This window comes from Perna viridis, chromosome 11, assembly GCF_037379345.1.
Source record: "Perna viridis isolate PV_CMFRI_1.1 ecotype Kerala chromosome 11, ASM3737934v1, whole genome shotgun sequence".
NCBI classification, from domain to species: Eukaryota; Metazoa; Mollusca; class Bivalvia; order Mytilida; family Mytilidae; genus Perna; species Perna viridis.
Window position 1 is genome coordinate 33,863,180 of NC_142455.1, and position 20,159 is coordinate 33,883,338.

Here is a 20,159-nt window from a genome sequence, read left to right on the forward strand (position 1 = left end):
CGTGTGATGACGTAGTTAGAACTTTAATTGTTCACTGCTTAACTTTTGGTGGATCACCGTCTCCAATTGAATTTAGCATTCACACCACATGTACATCTCCTACTTTTTTATTTGTGACTTATCAAAATTCAAATTCAGTTCCATCTCAAAATGCTCTTTAAAGACTTTTTTACACCTTAAATTAATACTATATTCGCTCATAGAGGTATAAATTTGAAGTCCGGATATTTTGCCCGATAATTGTACCGAAACTTAGAATACAAGATGTCTGCGCCCATGAAGCATAATTTGTTTTGAAAAGTATTGAAACAAATACCTAGAATATGCCTACAGACACGAGAAGAATTACAGGTCCTGAAGAGTCTGTTAGTCCCCTGGCTTATGTTGCAATATCTGAAAGTCCAGTACCAATTGTAAGAAATTTCAAATACATTGTATCACAATATTCCTCGCACTTAAATTATTTCTGCCAGCCTCCTTGCTCTTAGCTCTAAGACTTCGGCACCAGTTTCAGACAGAGCCTTGCCCCCTAAGTACTTCCACACTTTGTCGAACTAAAGGGGCCAAGGCTCTGTCAGAAATGGGTGCCCATGACTCTGCTCTGGCATTGGACAGGAGTAGGCTTCGCTACTAAAGGCTTAATTGCCCAATCCACCTACTTCTACACAATTTCCAGTGGCAATCGGAACTTGTATACCCTACCGTCATTGTATCCCATTCCATTTTTCTTTTTCCTCTTCGTTTCATGCTTATTTTGTCATCCATTTTTTGTTCATTTGCCTGATAGACAGTTTAGACAGTTTTATTTGCCCAAACACATTTACTGTAAATGGTTATGGCATGAACAATAGCAGTACAATGGAATATACCTTACATATAAACTAAATTTATGAATATAGTGCGACAGTGGTGTAAATCTGATCAAATTAGATTAATCAAAAGTTTAAACTTAGACATTATATACATGTATTAATGTCAATGTCTGTTAAATTAAATTGACCTTTAATTTCCTTTCAGTCTGTCCCCTAGGTGATCCTTTCCTAATTAATCCATCCCCAAGTGACCTATTTAAAAGTCAATCCATCTCCAATCATAAACTTGATGCATTAGGCATTATGAATTCATATTTAACAAAAATTGTCTTATCCTTTTCTATAGTATATATATCCTTTACATTAGTAAAAACTTTCTTATTCATGAGCATAATTTTAACAATCTGATAAACAATATAGTACTGAATGTTTGTGTTATCTCTATAATTTGAAAGTTTGTTCATGATTGTATACATGTATAAATGAAACAGCCTGCAAACCATGTATTTGTCTCTGAATAAATATATGCAAAACCTTATATTTTCTTCATTTCTTAGTTCAGAATTTAGGTACTCACCTTGAAAGTGTGATGACCATAATTATAAATAAAATTGTCTGTAAATAACAACCGAAGTTCATGAAACTAACTTTTATACACATAATTTTATAAAATATACATGTAATTATTAAAGGGGATGGAAAAGCCTTGGATTGATTGAATTTGGGACAGATAATTATGGGGACAGATCAACCTGCTGTCAAATATTGCAGCTTGGGCATTAAACATTATTCAATCAATCAATGCATTATGTGACAAAAAATTGTCAGTACAAACAATGAAACATCTCTACAAATAATGTAATTACTTCCTGATTTTCATCCATAATCCAGGGTTAAAGACAAAGCAAAAACAAACAAAAAATCAAACAAGCAGACAAAGCACCAAAAATAACAAACAAAGTATAAAACATGCAGAATACACACAGAATCTGAAGAAAAATGAGCAATCCAGACTCTTATTAAAACTGGAAATACAGTACAAAAAGAGACATACCATGACTGAACACCAACATAGTGTGGTACATCTTTTAGAGTGGTTCTGAATAATTCTTTTTCTATAAGTGATTTTTGTTACTTTCTTTTGTATTATGCAGAAACATTATAATAATATCTTCAAGACTAGTAAGATATGTACTGCCACAAAAGTGGTACACCACCATGTCCGTGATCAGTCACATTATATCTTTTTGCTGTACTGCACTTAGGGACCATGTACACTGGTAGGGTAAGATGACTTGGGTTCAGAGGTTAATCAAACTAAGTGTTTGATGGACCTTTCCAGGTACCTGTCACACTCATTGAATGTTGTCATATGAACATTCAGACTTTTACTGGGCATTTTGCTTTCATTAAAACAGTCAATCTGTCAAAATTTTCCATGTTTCAAAGGGAGTTAAAATTTACTGTTTTCTTGACCAAACCTTGATCGCCCACTTACATTTGTTATCCCCCTTGTATAAATAATTACATGTTGAACATAAATCAGGAGTGTATAAATACATGTACATATATACATGTATTTATCAAAAGTTGTCTTCATTTTTATTTGATATTTTCCTACTTTGAACACAAAATGTAAATTTCTGCAGAACATACATTGTAACAATTATGTTTATATTTTAAAGATTTACATGTAACTACATGTATTACATAAAGTTAACATTAATACTGTAAACCGTGAAATTTTCACCGCAGTTTTATTTTCGCTATTTTCATGGTATGAGCTATAATGTGAAAATAAAACCCTTGTGAATATTTTTTTTGAAGAAAATTAAATTACACTATACTTTGGGGAAAAGTTGCGAATTTAAAACTCTGTTAAAGTAGATTGATCACAGAAACCGCAAAAAAGAGGCACAAAAATTCCCTGTTTATAGTGTCAAATTCAATACTGTGTTAACTTCTTGATGAGACAAAAGAAATTTGGACAAAATGGAGATTTACTAATAAAATTTCTACACTGAACAAACATTCAAAGCTGTCTTTTAAGATCATAAAAATGTAGAAGTGAATATATATGAGGTTTGATAGAGAATGTAGTCATCATAACCATCAGCAATACCAAATGAACACATGGCTCACTCTTTAGTTGGACAAATTGACCATATACAGTCTTGACTACTTGAGAGTCTGATTTAACAAGAAGTGATCAGCTGCAAATCACCTGGTTCAAATATGGAAGTTTAAAATATGGGGCAACTCAGTCCACAGATACATGTATGTATACTCAAGTCTTCTAGACCTACATGTACATTTGTTGTAAGTGACGTATACATGTACATAATATGACATTATATTGTTATACTGTGGAAGTACTATTGTTCGTCAGATACCAATTTTTTTGAGTTTTTTTTTTTTTGGGTAGACTTAACCATGAAATTTGGTTCCCGATGAAAAGTAGATTTCCATCGATGGGTTTACTGAAATTCTCAAAACCACAAATTCAAGAATCCACAAACTTGTGTTTCTTCCCTAATCCACGAAAATTGGTATCCATGAATTAAAGTATTTTCACAGTATTGGTTAGGCCTTTCTAGTTTATCTCTTAGTCCTTATACAGCCTTACATTAACTTAATGAAAAAAAATGATCTTAGACTTTATCATTTGTTATACAATGTAGTTTACTTTTATAGGTGTCACAGGAAGGCCTTCGTAAGGATGGGAGAAAATGTGAAGATCTTAGGAAAATCTGTAAGTTGTTTGTAAGTCACATTGAATCTTTTCAAGCACAGTAATCATATCATACACGTACATGTATGTATATGTACATGTACCTACAAAGAATAAATGTTGGAATTTTTTTCTGAACTTTCTTTGCAAAGAAAACACAACATTTACTTGTTGCCTTGTGATTCCTTGTACAACAGCATTTTACTCCCAAAAATTACAAAATTGTCTTTCATGTAGGATATCCCAGTCTCATTAGATCTTCGATTTAATTGTTTAAATTTAAATGTAATGATTTTTTGGAAATGTATGTCCATGTAGTGTTGGCAACTGGTTAATTTGTGAGTTTTAGTAAAGGCAGAAAGTATATGGTTCTCAATAGAAAATGGAAGAATTCTAAAGAAAAGATGAGGTCATCTTGAAGGTTATTGTTGACAACAGGACAATCTTATACAATAAAAAAGTCTACTTAACCAAACTTGTACATGTATGTATTTTGTTTTAGTTATAAAGACTGGTGTGGTTAGTCAAGCTAGAGGATCTGCCTACATAGAACTAAATCATACAAAGATAATTTGTGCTGTGTAAGATACATGTAGATTTAATAATTAGGTTGACATTTCCAACCATATATGTTTGTTGTGGTAGCCACTTAGAATTACATTTCTCTAAATTTTAATCGATTTTCACCCCTCTTCAGACACTCTGAGAAAAATAGTTCTTGTCTCTAGAGAGATTTGAGTTCTCAAGTGCTGATTGGCCAAAATAGAAAGGGACAGTTGGTTGTTGTGTGATTGTATCACATTGTCTTTAAAATCTCATTGGTTGAAAGCAAGTTTCTTAATTTGTTTTCCTGTAACAACTGTTGAAGACAAAGATAGATGGTACCTAGAATTTCGGCCATGACATACATTTGTAGATGCAGAATGACATTTAAGTTTTCGTTTTTGAAAAGTTAAAGAAACAAAATCTACAACTTTGGCTTGTTGATTATAGAATTTCTCACATCTCGAGAAATAATGTATAGGAAAGAAACATTTGGTCTGCCTTATTGTAATATATAGGTAAGAAAGAGTAGGAAACTGTTACACTAATTACATGATTTTAATCTTGTTCACAACACTTTTTCTCACTTATTTGAGGTAAACAGATATTTGACATATTACAAAAGGTGCACATGCATGATAAAAATGTAATTTGTAAACAGATCAATCAATTTATAACAGTTGTTCTTTTTTCTGGTACATATAGATATGGTCCTAGAGAAGTTGCAAAAAAAGAGGAATTCAGCATGAAAGGACAGATTACTTGTGACTTTAAATATGCAACATTTTCCTGTAAATATAGACGGCAGCACCAACAGGACAATGAAGAAAAAGATCTTTCTGTTCAACTTTTGGAGGCTTTAGAACCAGCTGTTTGCTTGGTAACTCACATATGATATGCAGGTTGAAGACTTAGTACCACACTTGCAGTCAAAACATGCTCTGCCATGTAATAGGCAGCAAAATCAGTCTTTTATCAGTGATATTGTTTGCCTAAAATGACCTCTAATATAGAGCTGTCTCCTAATGGAAAATTTCCAAATTGTCAAAAAAATGGGCCGAAAAATTACCCCAAATAAGAACAACTTTCCAATTGGTAGTTAAAGTGCTGGATTTAGTGTTTTCTTTCAAAATTGCACTGAACAGCTCCATATAAAAATCAAACAAATAGATAAGGGTGGATTTGAATGGTAATTTAATGTTCATATGAAAGGAATGAAAAGTTAATAACAGCAAACAACTATATGGCATGTTACCACTAGTTAAACTTTTGTGCTTACTTTGTAAACATAAATGAATTATCTCCGTTTGCCACTGAGCACTCTGATGCTTCATTTGTAAAAGATATCTTTCATTAGCAGAAAGATATGAGTCTAAAGAGGATAGTATATGGTAAAACAACTCAAACTTACCAAAAAATAATTAGTGTGTGTTTTTCAAAGCTTTCCAGAAGAACTGTTTGTATAAATACAAAAACACACAATGACAATAATAAAGTATATATTGCTATCATGTGCCACTCATTCTTTTTTTTCATTTTAAATGGAGTGATGCTTAATACTTGACTTTCATTTAGGTTATTCTTTATGAAATCAACAATTGTAACTGCAAATTCAAGTTTTCATTATTCCAGATTCCTAATACACATATTTCCAACAAGAAGATGGGGTAGTTTTACAAGGTGATATCTCATGAAGAGAAGGGCTAAATATCCATCATAGCTTTATTTTACACCAAGAAAATGTGTTGTTATCATTTGATGGTGAATTCATATATTGGGAAATTCTCTCGTTGATTTTTTTTAAAGGTTTGTGAGGAAAAATTTTTTTGCTGTGTTTAAATTTCACGTTTTGAAAAAATTAATGTGAAATTTTCCCTGTATAAAATAAACATCCTAACCTAAAATCAAGATTAAATCATTTCACATTGATGATCAATGAACCATGACATGTGTAAATATAAAAGGTCTTTTCAGGCACTGTGAGGGGTATTTATATTAACTTGTATTGTGATCTTTTGATTTAATTCAGTTGAATGAAAAAATAAGGAATAACAACTAATATGCTATATTTACAATTGTATATCTATTGAATATGCCCAATTCTAGATGTCATATTGAGTAGGAAAGACATGTAATTAAAGTTCTTGTTAAATTGACATATGTGATTCTTCAAATTGATACATAATAAGGGTGTCATAATCAATGGTCTTGAAATTTTGACGGCCCATTTTGGTCATTTTATCAAACTTCAGAAGTTTGTGTCAGTCTTTTAAATGCTCAGATTATGAATAAACTTTTTAAAAAAAATTTTTGTAGTTATGAAAAGAAAAAATTTGGAATTTATGTTATTTCATCACATACTCTATCTTTTACAAAATATCTGAACGAGTGAATGAATTTTGTTTTGACCACACATGGACGTTCTAACATGTAAACAATATGTCATATCTCTCGGACTTTATCATCACGTCGGCAAATAGCCAAAAACTTAGAATCAACTAAAAATGTTGATTATTTATAAAAGGAAGTAGTAAATACATTTTGTATATTGATTTAAATTGGTTGTTGACTTCTGTGTTGAAAAGATTCAATCAATAAATTAATAATTACAAACTACAATTGATTCATAGTTTCAGCACCATGTGATTTCGTTACCACTGAAAGATGGACCGGAAAAAGAAAGATTCTACAATCTTTTTCTTAATTAAATCAAGAGAAAAATTCTTTAAGTCACTTCAGATAATTCATATACGCTATGGTGCTGCAAATGTACCGTTCATTTAATTATGCAATCAACTAATCAGTTACAGGTAAATCACAGTCACAGGTGACTCATAATGTACATGTGTATTGCTAAATTTATAAGGACAAAGATTGAGGGGAAGGGAGATATTTTTTAACACTGATTGCTCATGGATTCCTTTTTGAAAGACGCAATACTACAACTTTTAAGAGAAATTTTCCCTGTGTCTGTTATTAGCAACTTTTATGGTACCACAAACATAGTGAAAATATGATACATATGAAAATAACCAGATATACATTATAATTTTTTCACTAGAAGTCTATAAACTTCTGTATAAGTCATGGGTTATAATTTTCTTTGATAATTGTTACATTTTCCTTTTTAGCATAAATTCCCAAAAGCGCAGGTCAACATATATGTAGAAGTCTTACAGAATGATGGCAGTGGTAAGTTTATGCTGTCAAGTTAAAAAACACTTTCATTGCAGCTTTCTGTTTACGCCTCTGCAACAAGTATGTGTATAAAGGATGTAGACCTAGAGTAAGGGACATAACCCTTACAAATCATTGGATTGTTTGTATTCAGCACTTTACAACAATGTCATGTAAGGAAATGAAAGCTTGATAGTCTTTGGTGAAATTGAATTTGATATTAACATGTCACTGACTTCATGAGTTATGTCCCTTACCCTAGGTCTACCTCCTTAAATAAAGTTGGTACCTGTAAATAACAATAAATCTAACATCTTTACTGGTTTCAGAAGAGTTTACTGTTCTAGTCAGTCTAATAAATGAGGGCCATCTACTTGTTTTTTGTGTGATGTAAAACTCAATTTCTTTTTCTACAATTTATAGCAACTTCCTGGTGAATGTGCACCAACTGTAATGATTTTTTTGTTGTTGATGAGTATGCCCGGGCGTTTTGACGCTTGGTGCCTGAATGTGAATAGAATTACCTTTAATACACAGGGAACATCTCAAAACATTATCCAGACTTAGTTAAGTTTCGCCCTCTCTGCAGAATTGATAAAATTAAAACAGGAAAACTCATGCCAGTTTTTTATATAATTTTACATTAAATGTATGTAACTTTCTAGTATCTAGGGGATGTTATGCTTGAATTTTTTTCTAGATACACAGAGGGAAATTAGTGGTGAAATTGAGGCCATATTTGTCAAAAGGTTATGATGCAATCAAAGTTGATCTTTTTTTGACAAGTTTAATTTTCATTTGGACAAGTAAGTTTTGATATATATACTTGTTCTATTGGACAAGTTGAAAAAAAAGTTATTGTTGAAGTCAGGAAAAAAATGCAATAATTAGATTACCAAGAAACAAAGTAATAACTACTTTCAATTTTGATACTGACATTATCATATGGAAAATCTTGAACAGCACATGAATGTAAGCTGAGATATACCACATGATAATTTCAGTATCAAAAATGAAAGTAACTTTTATTTTATATATCTCTCTTTATAGTGATTATAGAAAGGAAAATAACAGTAACAAGGAGGATGGAGATGGAGAAAACATCTTGTTCTTTAATGCATGCCTATAGATGATTGGTATTGGAAAGATATATGTTACTAAAATGCAGTTCGATCATGTTCATTTTTTTAATTTCTTGCAGCACTAGCAGCTTCAATAAGTTGTGCTTCCATGGCCCTTGCAGATGCTGGTATTGAAGTTTATGACTTGGTCATTGGATGCTCTATGGTAAAGAAGAATTATTTTATATGTGTTCTGTTTGCATTGTGGGTATAATTTAGTTCATTTAAACACAATGTTTAATGTTACTGGTATAAACAATGATAAAATTCTTATTTTTTGTCAAAACTATGATCTTTCTATTTTCAGATAGTTGTAGAACTGTCATATGATAAATATTTTTTACGCCATAGTTGTTACCTTTGGAAATTAAAAAGACGGAAGCTTTTCTCTTAAAATTGTTCCATACACAGATACATATTCAGTGTGTCAAATTTAATGAAAACATTTATTGGAACTTTCAGAAAATTTATGAAGACAGAGTACTTACAGATCCTACCAATGATGAGGAAATTAACCATAAGGTAATTGTTCATTGTTCAACTCTTAAAACTCTTATGGCATTCCAATTGAAAGGGGTGGGGGATAGGACAAATGCTGGCTGGATGTGTATCATTAGTAACACTTCTAGATGAAATTTGAAATTTCTGTGTAATGCCTGGGGGTGTTTGGGAAATTTATTTGGTGTGACCTCCCATTTAAGTAATCCTCATCTGTATCTCAGTTTTAATAGGCAACGCCCCGTGCGGATCCGGGGGTCAAAAGAATATGGAAAACCTGATTGCAAACCATAGTGGTATACTTTATTGGGAAAGATGCCATGTTCCTCGCGCGTTAAAGAACCCTGCTGTAGTATTCGATAGGAGTAGGAACCTTTGTGCTCCACCACAGGAGGCTAAATTGCCCGACCCTACCCATCCCTCCCTTTTTCTAGTGGCAATCAAAATTTGTCGACCCTATTATCCATGTGTCCCATCCCTTTTTCATTTTATCATCTCTTTCATGTTCATGGCCTGAATATAGCTGAAATATTGCTGCTCGGGCGTTAAACCTCAACAATCAATCAATCCACTAATAGGCAACGCCTCTCGAACTGCTGAATGGAATGTAATGCATGTGGATCATGTGCTTTAGAGAAGCTGTTAATTATATCTGTATTTTTTTCAGGGTGAGCATTGTATGAACAACAGTAGTATTACTGTAGGCTACATGCCTTCATTAAATCAGATATCAGCTGTCACATCAAATGGAGAAATACAGATTGACTTTTTAAAAAAGGTAACTGAAGATGGATTTTTATGTTATTTCTTTATTGTGATTTGACTGTATGTCTTAAACATGTGGTGAATTACAATGAGGATACAAAAGGAAGTTTACTGTACCTCTTCTGAAAACCTGAAAACTCATTGCTATATCTACAAGATTAAATATCAACATCTTCCTGACTGTTCAACATTGGTTTACTAAACCAATATTAAGCACCATAGTGGTCTTATGGTAACATGCTCACCGCAAGTGCAGAAAGTAAATCGGAAGACTTTATAGTCAGTATTTCTCTGCCAAGCACAAGATATTGAAGGGGATAGAGTGATGACTGATAGCTGTGGAGTCAAAATAATGTGTCAGAGTGGTGTAACATGCCTACCCACGGGATACATCATTAAGATTTGGCTCAGTGTGTTAGACTAGTACAAAGTAGGGTCTGTTCATTTGTTCAGATGTTCTTGTTCTGAAACTGCCGAGATATCTGCCGTAGGGCATTAAACCAATCAAAACATATATTAAACAAATGCTTATTCACTGTTCATACACTTTTAGGATTCCACTTTCCCATTAACAGGGGCAAGTGCCATTTTGATTAGGGAAAGTGGTTTATTATTATATTACTTTCCATTCGGAAGTAGGAAGTGGTTTGTTTCGCTGAAAAGCAGACTTAATTGAATATCTGCAATAGGGTGTTAAACCACAATCAATCAATCAACTAACTGTTTGAAAGTTAATTAGTTTTTTTTTATTTTCTGTAAAACCTAAAAAATTATTGAAAATCCTGAATCGCTGCCTAAAATATTTTCATCTGTATCGGATATAAATTGTAAATTATCTTTTGTAGGCAATGGCTGATTGTGTCCAGGCCTGTCAGAAAATTTATCCAGCAATGCAACAGACTTTACATAAAAATGTAAGAGACAAATTAATGAAAAATGAGAGGTAATTAAAAGTTTCTAAAACAAAGTATTTCATGGTTGTCATTTTTTTGTTTGTAGAATCCGTCAAAGCATGTTTGTTGGGATCTGTGTTAGTGTTTAACAGCAGTGTTGAAAGGTAGAACATTTTCATGTGCCATTTCAGTCAAACAGATACATATGCATGTGACACTGACAGTTTGTCAAACTCATTTATCAGTTTTTGGTTATGCACTCACATACCATTGAGGCCCCATATCGGTATATCTTGCATAAAATCACTTTTAGGAGTCCTTGTGATCCATCTCTACATGCAAAATTATAGGTTGAAATCTGGCATTGAATTAGCCATCATTTTGTGCATTTTATCTGTTAAATGTTTGTTGGTTTTGACAGTGTGCTTTGTCTTTGTGTAGGGATATATAAGAACTTATGGTATTGTCAGAGTACTATACTGTAATAATGGCTGGAACATTTAGTCTTTTTGTCTCATGGAGTTTCCATACATATCTGATTAATATGGTTTCTAACCTTATTATCCATAATTGAAAGTTGTCCTTTTGAGTAATGTAGTAAATGATAGGTAAATACAAAATAATGAACAGAAAGGCAAACTAATGGCAAAAGTCAAAAGAAGGAAAGTTCGATAAACAAATAACTTTATCAAGGAACAAAACTGGAAAGTTTTAATGACCTCAATGATCCTGACTTGTTGCAGACAAATGTGTTGCATTATTTAGTATTTTAACATATCCAATGTAGGTATGGAAAAATGTTTATTCTCACCTTTTTGTAAAAAAAAAAAAACAAAATAAAATGAATGCATGTATATAATATAATAATGTAAAAGCCTTCAAAACATTTTGAATATCATTCTGACATCGAAAATGGGAATAACAATTCAAGTAAAAACTGAAATTTGTAAAAAAAAAATGTACATTCAGAATACTTATCCAGGGTCTGATACTGACACTTCACCACTACCTAGCCATATTGACTTAAAAGCGGATGTAGTGTCATTAACCCTGCTATCCTATTACAGCATTGTTAATAAAAAATCACATAACGATAGGACTGTATTATATCACAGAGTTCTTTGCCTCTTCTTGCTATAAACGTCTGTCTACTCAATGTTTTGATATTAACTTGTTGTAACCAAGGCAACTGCACCTACATGCACATTACACGATTGTGGATTATTATATTCTTAGAGTTGAAATATACGTGTAATAACCCATCATTTCGACAGCTCTACCCAAGCTGCTTAAGATATAATGACTGATTTAAAGATCACATTAACATGCTGGTGTCAAGATTAATACAAAAAAGAATGGCAACAATGTAGTTTTAACGGTTCACAAAAAAAGTTCACAATATAAGTATTAATTTGTTATATTTATGATCACAGAAATTCTGTTGGATTCCTCCATCTGAATCTGAGCAATTAGCAGCATATCACAGCTATCTTTTTCCCCTAGCCGTCTCTCTCTGTCAGCTGGACACGGCAGCTAGAGTCTGGTCAAGTTTCTCTTTCGCCCATCGAGATTCTAGAGTGTTGGAAACTCTTTCCATGAAAGCACTTCGAGCCGGACGATGACGTACTCGAAAACGCTACAAAAAGATTTTAAAGAAATATTATGAATTGTTCATTATGACATTTTGATACTTATGACTGAAAATTACTGTTTAAAAAGCGATTACGCATGGCTCGTCGAATTTACTGAATTTACGACTTACAACGTAAAGAATTCGAGAGAGATTCATGAGCGCGAGTATTAGGCCACTGGTTATATTTTAACCAGATTGAACTAGAAGTTTCCATTCACTAGTATATTGAGTATAATTTGCGTGAAAATATAAAACAAAAACAAGCTAGCGGGTTAGTCTGATTTTCGCTTGACTTTCGAGTTCACTGCACTGTAGCTCTGTGAAGCAAATGATAAGCATCAGTTTATCTTTTATTTTTATTTACACCTCATTCATTGTTTCGTCCGATATAAAATATAATGTGTATCTTTCTGTACGGAATGGCACGATGTTTAGGTTCTAGTGTATGCCCTGTTTCTTTTTAATCGAAAAAGAAAAAATATAATCTTATGCCAGCTTGAACTATCTGAACCAACAAACAGTAATAGGATGGTACCACTTTAATCGGATATATACACACTACTGGCCGAAACCGTCCGTACAGGACTAGGAAGGGTAGTCAAGGACATTAAAACCCTATTTAGTTAGTTTCTGCCTGAAACAGTTTTAACTTTTTCTCCATTGTTGAGTACAACTTCAACTTTAAAGAATAAAGAATGTTTAAAGACGTAGTGGTGGATCCAGAGAGGGTTGCAGTGGGTTAACACTCCCCTTTTATCAGGAAATTTGTCGTTTTCACATGTAAAACTGACAAGAAATGGCAAATAAAGTCCTAACACCTCCTTTTTCTCAAGAACCTTGGCTGGCACCCCTCCTTTCGAAAGTGGCTGGATCCGGCCCTGAAGACGCCAATAGAAACCAGTCGCCTGTCTTCTGAAGCTGAAAAGCCGCCCCCCCCCCCAAAAAAAAAAAAAAAAAAAAAAAAAAAAAAAAAAAAAAAAAAAAAAAAAAAGGAAAGTAGAGGCCACGGTGGTGTTACTTTTCATGACCTTATACTCACAGACTCATTCCTATCAAAAATTGTACACCGGAAAATGGTATTTTTTGTGAGACATTCATAAAAAGAAAACAAAAATAAGTGACCACAATACATATTTGGAAAAAAAAATACCACACAAAAAGCATTCTGATTCTGTGACAACCAATCTACTGCTAGTATTGATGTACATGTAACAATCAGCCCTAACCCTAATACATGTAAAACTTTCAGTATATCCAACTTGTTTGAACGGCATAAATATGTACACATGCCTGTACTGAATCCAGTTAATATTCCTCGCGTTTTCAAAAGGTGAAGATTTTAATGTAATACTATTTCACTCGTAGTAGTGCTGTTACCTAAATGGTACTGACTCAATTGTATACATGTACATGAATTTTAATTATCAAATGCATGCAAAATATTTTAGGTCTCCAGCAGCCTGTCTTGTTTCTTATATTAACGCACATATTTGTACTGTCTGATAAAGACATGGGTCCAAGTCAAAAACCTTCGAGCTCTATATTCATACGTCTGTGTTAAAAATGTTCCATGGGGTTGAACTGTGTGATTCTACAGTTCATACTCGAAAATATTCTGGTGATATTAAGTTAAGTTACCGTAAATTCCCCTGGTTTGATTGGCCACTTTTCTTTTGGAAGGATCAAGTTGGAATCAAAAGGAGGCTGTGGAGTTTTTGGAGGCGCCATCTGTCGGCCCTTTATGTCTCTGTCTGTAGCTTTGTCTATTCTTGCTCCATGAACTGAAATGATAATTCCTCTGGCTATATGCATGTACTACTTTATATGGTAATGGGATGGGAAATCAACATAAATAGTATCCAAGTGAAATATGTTACACTTACAATTTGTTATAGTTTGCCGTAGATAGTACACAATGTACTACATGTAACAGCTCAAGCATTACTTAGTGAAGTTCACGGTAAATTGTCTAATATCAAAGTGTTGTCAGACGTTCTAATGATCTTGACATATGTATTCACAATCCTTTATTCTTTTTTTAGTATGTTAGCTCGACTGTATGCCTACAATTTTGTTCCGTTTAAATTATTTATGATAAAATACAATTGCATATGTATTATTGCAAAGTTCTATGCGTTTCAGTTGGCATGTTCTGATGTAAATGTCCCTTATTAAATAAGAGTGTATCTAGTCTATAGATAAAACATCGAAGTACATCTTCTGTAGAACTTACTTATATCAAGTCTGTCTGAGTGGAATTTGATGTTGTATGGATCTTTGTCATATTTGCTTAAAAATTCTGGAAGTCCTAATTTCTTTATCGGTGGATACTGAAAAGGTAAAAGAAATGAAAGATAGACTTATTTTCGAAATACTGCATTCAGAAGCTACGGTATCGTTAAGGAAGATGTGTATTTTTACAGACTCTGAAATGTGCCATCGTCTGGGACATGTCATTTATAGACATAGGTTCGGTAGCCCAATATAAGCCTTTCCAACTCAAATATAATGCGCACCCAGTCTCCGGATGACATTCACTTCTGTATTATTAATCTTCGTTTCACTATTAGCTTTTCCTTTCATGGACATGAAGTTTTGATCGCGAATAATAATATAGCAAGAGTATTCGAGAATTCAAAACAGTGTTTAAAACCTGGGAACAAACAGGACACGACCGTCATGGACATTGCCGAAGTCGACAGCTTAATTTTGTAAAATTTGTCAGTAGCACCTTCTGTTGCCTAAATCAACTCATATTTTACAAAACTCTTGATTGGTTTCATTACTAACATAAACAAGTTCAAATAATAACCAAGAAAAAACAGTAAGGTTTAATCAGTTTATATTTTACCCAAAATACTGCAGAAAAACAAAGCATACATGTATGTTGATCTCTTATGATAGTGCGGATTTTTTAACTTCACCTACCCCTCTAAAATCGTGCTCTTTTAAATCTTCAAAAGCTCCTGGTTTGTACATTCCTTCTGACACAAACTTTTTCTTTGCAGTGAAAGGTCTCATCATACGAGCCATTGTTTCGAATCTAACTTTTTCCTCTTTCCGAGGTAACAAAATGTGGGGTATCACCTTTTGCCGTTCACGTTTGAAAAATTCCCGTTGTCCCGGAATGGTTCCATAGTTCCATGGTTGCATTGAGTCACGTGAATTTCGTTTAGGTGGTTTTGGCGCGAATATTTGCGGTCTGAAATCAGGGGGTGGTCTTTTCCATATATCATTGTCTTTTATAGGTTCTACTGGTTCGTATTTTTCACTTCTGATTTGAATAAGGGATTCGTTAGCATCGTATTGTGTCTTTGAGTGAAACCCGAATGGAACTATCCCGAGAGAACTTGCTGCACTCCCGATTCTCTCAGGGCTACCCCTCGATTGGTAGTCGGACTGGCTCATCCTTTAAGGCACGTCCTGGAATGCTGATAGGCTGAAGAAACAGAAATATAACTTAAATAATATCCAAAACCAATAACATATATACTGTGCTATATGCCTGGTCTAGACTAATTGTTTCGTAACGCTTTAAAGTACTGTACTCTGTGCAGTGATACGTCCCCTGTTATATATCAGGCGGATTTCGTCTAACCTAGTTATTGTCTGTAAACTGCATTGTCTCTTGTGACTCATTGTAATTACAAGTTTGTTTGTAAGAATTTGAGCTTTACAAACCTAAATATCAATTTTGTAACTTAGTTGCAGTGTTCTTCTACGTGTGTGCGTAGGAAAATGTCTTATTGTACAGTTTTAGTCATAAACATATTTAAGTAGCTAGCTTTCTGAATTCAAATTATTGTATGTGCTTTTAATTCGGCTTCTTTCAATTGATAAATTGTATGATATTGAGCTGAAAAGCCTCTGCTATCCAAAAATCAATGTAAATGTTTGCGTTAAGGTTAGAAAATTCATTTTACGCTAAGTTACCGAGAAACAAGATAGACATCAAGTGCCAAAGTTAAGCCTAGTGTTTAGTTATTTGTTTTAAATTGCAAAACGATTTATTGATTCTTACCTTTTAATCTACTTTGTTAAACAGTTGAAATGGGGCGAATTATTTATGTTTAAATTATTTGTGTTGATTGGTATAGAATTGACGAAGGTCAATACTCCGTGATAGTCAATGTATTTTATGATGGTACAATATAGAATTGACGAAGGTCAATACTCCGTGATGGTTAATGTATTTCATGATGGTACAATATTTTGTATCGAAAACTTTGATATCAGTAGTAAGCAGTATCTACATTGTATAATGTTTTCAGTTGGTTTAATTTTCCTTTGTACGACAATTTAAGAGCATTTACTTACATGAGTAAAACTCGTCAGACTAGAGCAACCTATGGAGAAAAACTTTGTCATTTTCTGTTAAGTAGAAATATAAGACAAAATGTGTTGGTATCTACTCTACCATAACCATTCATTCTGTACGTGCATCTAGAAGGCGTAACCTTGCATGATTTAATAACTAAGATGTTATTTGACAGGATTTTCACCCGAATTTGAGTTGATGAAATTTGTAGGAGAGTTTACGTGAACTTCATGTGAATTGTATATAAACTTTAACATGAAGTACGGATTACGTGAATTTCATTTGAAGCTCGACTCACACGAATTTCACGTAAACAAATTACGTGTGTGTGTGTGGTATCCGAGAGTAAATGATTTACATATTAATTACTTATTTACTGTCATAAACATGTACACGTATATATTTATATAAAAAAATAGCTCTATTTAAAAATCAAGGTCGGTGAATTGTTATAAAATATATATTGTTTGTCTGTATGCATGCATGTTTTACCTCATCTAGTATGTGTCTAAGGGTTAGCAATTAAGTTAAAAATAGTAAAGTTGAGATATTTGTTCTTATACTGCTTGAAAACAATACACTTTAAATGAACGTGATGTATCATAAATGTACAGCTATTTTACCCGTCGAATCAAATGACAAATTTGTCCGTATTATTTTAAACTATTTCTGTTGAACATGATGCTCTGTTTTAGCAAGTTTATGTATTGAAATTTATTCAATAAAACTATTCCGATTCTATGTACATGTACATACATGTACATCAACTTCTATTGAAGAAGAACATAACTATATTCCAAATTATTAACTGATGACTTAAAATACAATGTAAATTGCCCCTTTAATACAACAGGAGGTTTTAGCAACCATAATTTATACAGGGCAATTGCCCTGTATTAATTTAATACAGGGCACATGCCCTGTATTAATTCTGGCCCTGTATAAAAGTTAAACTTGTCATCACTAGGAAATATGTCATACTGAGCTGTATTTAAAGGTTTGTACAGATAACTCCTGTTATTTTAAGTCATCAGTTAATAAAGGGATCATAAAATGGTTATTTTCATATTAATCCTGTATTATGTCCTCTTACAGTCGTATTGGGTTTCGACCACTTGTATTGGTGATCTCAACCCAATACGACTGTACTTGGACATAATACAGGATTAATATGAAAATAACCATTCAATAACCCTATAATAGTAAATTCACTGAAAATATAAAACTTGTACAATTTTCGTACGTTGCAGTCCAACCTCTTTCAAATGGAACTGAAATATTTTAACGACTACGTATTCTGTTCCATTTAAAGTCTTTTCTCTCAGTCGAGTGAGTGTCGAATGGTTTAATGTATAACAAAATGATTAAATTTCTTTTTTTCTGAATAGAGACATTTAAATCGTATCTCTATCTTTTAAAACCAGTTATTTAAATATATTTTCCTTCAATTTAAATTGAAACCCTTTAGACCAAATGGAACTATCGATAGATAATAAGATATAAGTACTGACAAATGCCATAATTTTTAACAAAACATTACATCTAGAAAATCTAATTGAGAATATATTGATTACATTAAACATTAATTACAATCGCTGCCTATTGTGTTGTAGCATTTTGAATCGGTCAACAGCAGAGCTTAAAACAATCAAAATGACTAAAGTCCAGGTTCGTGAAACTTTATAAGTGATATTAAATGCACTTTTTAAAATGTCAGTCCTGTACAAAAGCTTTCTGTATTTTAGTTTATGTATAGGGATGTGGCTTATATTTGATTTATATGAGTAAAGCGATAGTCTTTTGTCATTTTCTGTTTGCTGTTTGGCACGGGTTCGTTTATAAAGAAAGTCATTTACGTACATTTTGAACGATGGATATTCACAGAATTTAAAAGTTATTGACTTACCAGAATTAATAGTCAACATTAAATAGATCCTTGTTTAAAATATGCAAATATTATCCACAAACAATTTCCGAATTAATTAAATTATTTCGTATTTAACTTTTCCACCGGAAAGCAGACATGTTGCTAAGCAAACGACGCCACTTTCATGTTTTCAAAGCCATGCGCAGTCTATGAAGTTAATCTCCGGAACGCTTTTTAAACTACATAATACAGACTGTTTAGATATAAATAGTTAAATCCCTTTAAATGTACCTACCAATTATCGGATTTTAAACCAACATGTAAAATACCTACTGTACGATTATAGAACTGTGATCTGACCGTGGTCATACCTCAAGCTACATGTGTACTGTATATGTTCGATAAGAACGATATTTGTTAAAGTGTCTACTTACTATAAAAAACGTGCTTGACTTTCTGAAACAGGGTTATATTGCTACAACATTAAGGTCATCACTACGGAAGTTTTATGGTCATCATGAATTTGTCGATTGTTATATGGTGTGTCCATCAGAACCAAGAGAACAGAATTGTTCAGTGTCATATAGTTTTCGTTTTTCTCTTTCGTCTATATCTTGGTTCCCTTGATGACTTCTTTGATTTTACACAAAATACCGCTTTGTGATCATAACTTTATATTCAATAAACTTCCAACAAATTAAAGATAACGGATTAATAAAAAGAAATACAACTAAGTAATAAAACACATAGAAAACTTAAAAGTGTACATGTATTAAATGAGCAATGCAGACTGGTGAGTGGTAGGGCAAGCACCGTTTACATGAAACGTCCGCCGATCTGTTAGTTACATTATTGCACAAGTCTTGGATCACTGAACAGATTTATACTCAATTGTTATTAAGATGTATTTTGTCGGTATTGGATACTTACAATAAAAACACATCTCTAAAGAAGGCATCGACCATTTTTATATTGAGGGAGGGGGAGGGCTGGGATAATTAAAAAATAATAATATTAATTTCACTTTGATAAAAAAAAAAATTGTGGCACAAAAAAAAATGAATTCAGTTTCACAATGGTAAAAAAATGTATTCTATTTTTCATGTAAAAAAGTTTAGGTAGAAAAGAAAAAAGGGAAAATAGAAAAGGAGAAGAGAGGTATGGCGTACACATACAGTTAATGTATTATAAACTGTCATTCAACATATTAAGTTATGTATGAGGAAGTACATGTGATAGAGGACAAATCTCATTTCATTTTGCAATGTTCACGTTATAAAGAGTTACGTAGAAAATATAGATATATGTTTTAATGGTCTAGGCCATCAGCATTCGAACTTGTTCAATTTATTTCTGTCGAGAACACAAAAGATCTTTGTAACTTGGGAAAACATATTTATAAAAGCGCCTGTGGAAGCGCTTAAAATCTTGGGGCTTTGATATTAAGTCGTTTCAGGTTCAGTACTTTATTTTGAACAAAACAATCTGTTTGAAACAGGAAGAATGCCCTGTAATAAAAATACAAATATTATAGCATAAATTACTATTTTACTCTTTAAATATTGTAACAAACATATAAAGCAAATGCAATGAAAAAAATTAATACTCTATGCAAAAATCATTTCACATGACGTTCGAATATTGAGTAAAAATTACGGGAAATGAAATATTCGTTTCATCTCAAAATCACCTGATTATGCATAAATAAGTCAATCAATCAATATGTTCATATTAATCCGATGTGCCAAGAAATATTACTAAAACATATAACGGGTATGTTCCTTAAATTAACATTGATTGT

The 20,159-nt window shown here is 32.6% G+C and overlaps 2 protein-coding genes across 4 annotated transcripts; one reads left to right on the forward strand and one right to left on the reverse strand.

The window, feature by feature from the left end:
- Positions 1 to 250: 250 nt before the first annotated feature.
- On the forward strand, positions 251 to 10,617 carry LOC148603818 (exosome complex component MTR3-like). The gene is made up of 9 exons (XM_088552080.1): positions 251 to 413; positions 3,507 to 3,564; positions 4,046 to 4,124; positions 4,792 to 4,966; positions 7,218 to 7,278; positions 8,465 to 8,550; positions 8,847 to 8,906; positions 9,550 to 9,660; positions 10,493 to 10,617. The coding sequence occupies exons 1-9, from the start codon at positions 324 to 326 to the stop codon at positions 10,592 to 10,594; spliced, it is 822 nt and encodes a 273-aa protein (XP_088408206.1). The 5' UTR covers positions 251 to 323; the 3' UTR covers positions 10,595 to 10,617.
- Positions 10,618 to 11,324: 707 nt separating this feature from the next.
- LOC148603819 (putative uncharacterized protein C7orf78) lies at positions 11,325 to 18,592 on the reverse strand. 3 transcript variants are annotated; one of them, XM_088552077.1, is made up of 6 exons: positions 18,398 to 18,592; positions 16,491 to 16,519; positions 15,102 to 15,612; positions 14,407 to 14,503; positions 13,812 to 13,954; positions 11,325 to 12,176 (listed from the first exon to the last, which is right to left on the reverse strand). In XM_088552077.1, the coding sequence occupies exons 3-6, from the start codon at positions 15,579 to 15,581 to the stop codon at positions 12,057 to 12,059; spliced, it is 840 nt and encodes a 279-aa protein (XP_088408203.1). In that variant the 5' UTR covers positions 15,582 to 15,612; positions 16,491 to 16,519; positions 18,398 to 18,592; the 3' UTR covers positions 11,325 to 12,056. The 3 variants fall into 3 exon arrangements, with proteins under 3 accessions (XP_088408203.1, XP_088408204.1, XP_088408205.1); XM_088552078.1 differs by lacking the exon at positions 16,491 to 16,519; XM_088552079.1 differs by lacking the exons at positions 16,491 to 16,519; positions 18,398 to 18,592 and having other exon boundaries at positions 15,102 to 16,473.
- Between the last annotated feature and the right edge of the window lie 1,567 nt (positions 18,593 to 20,159).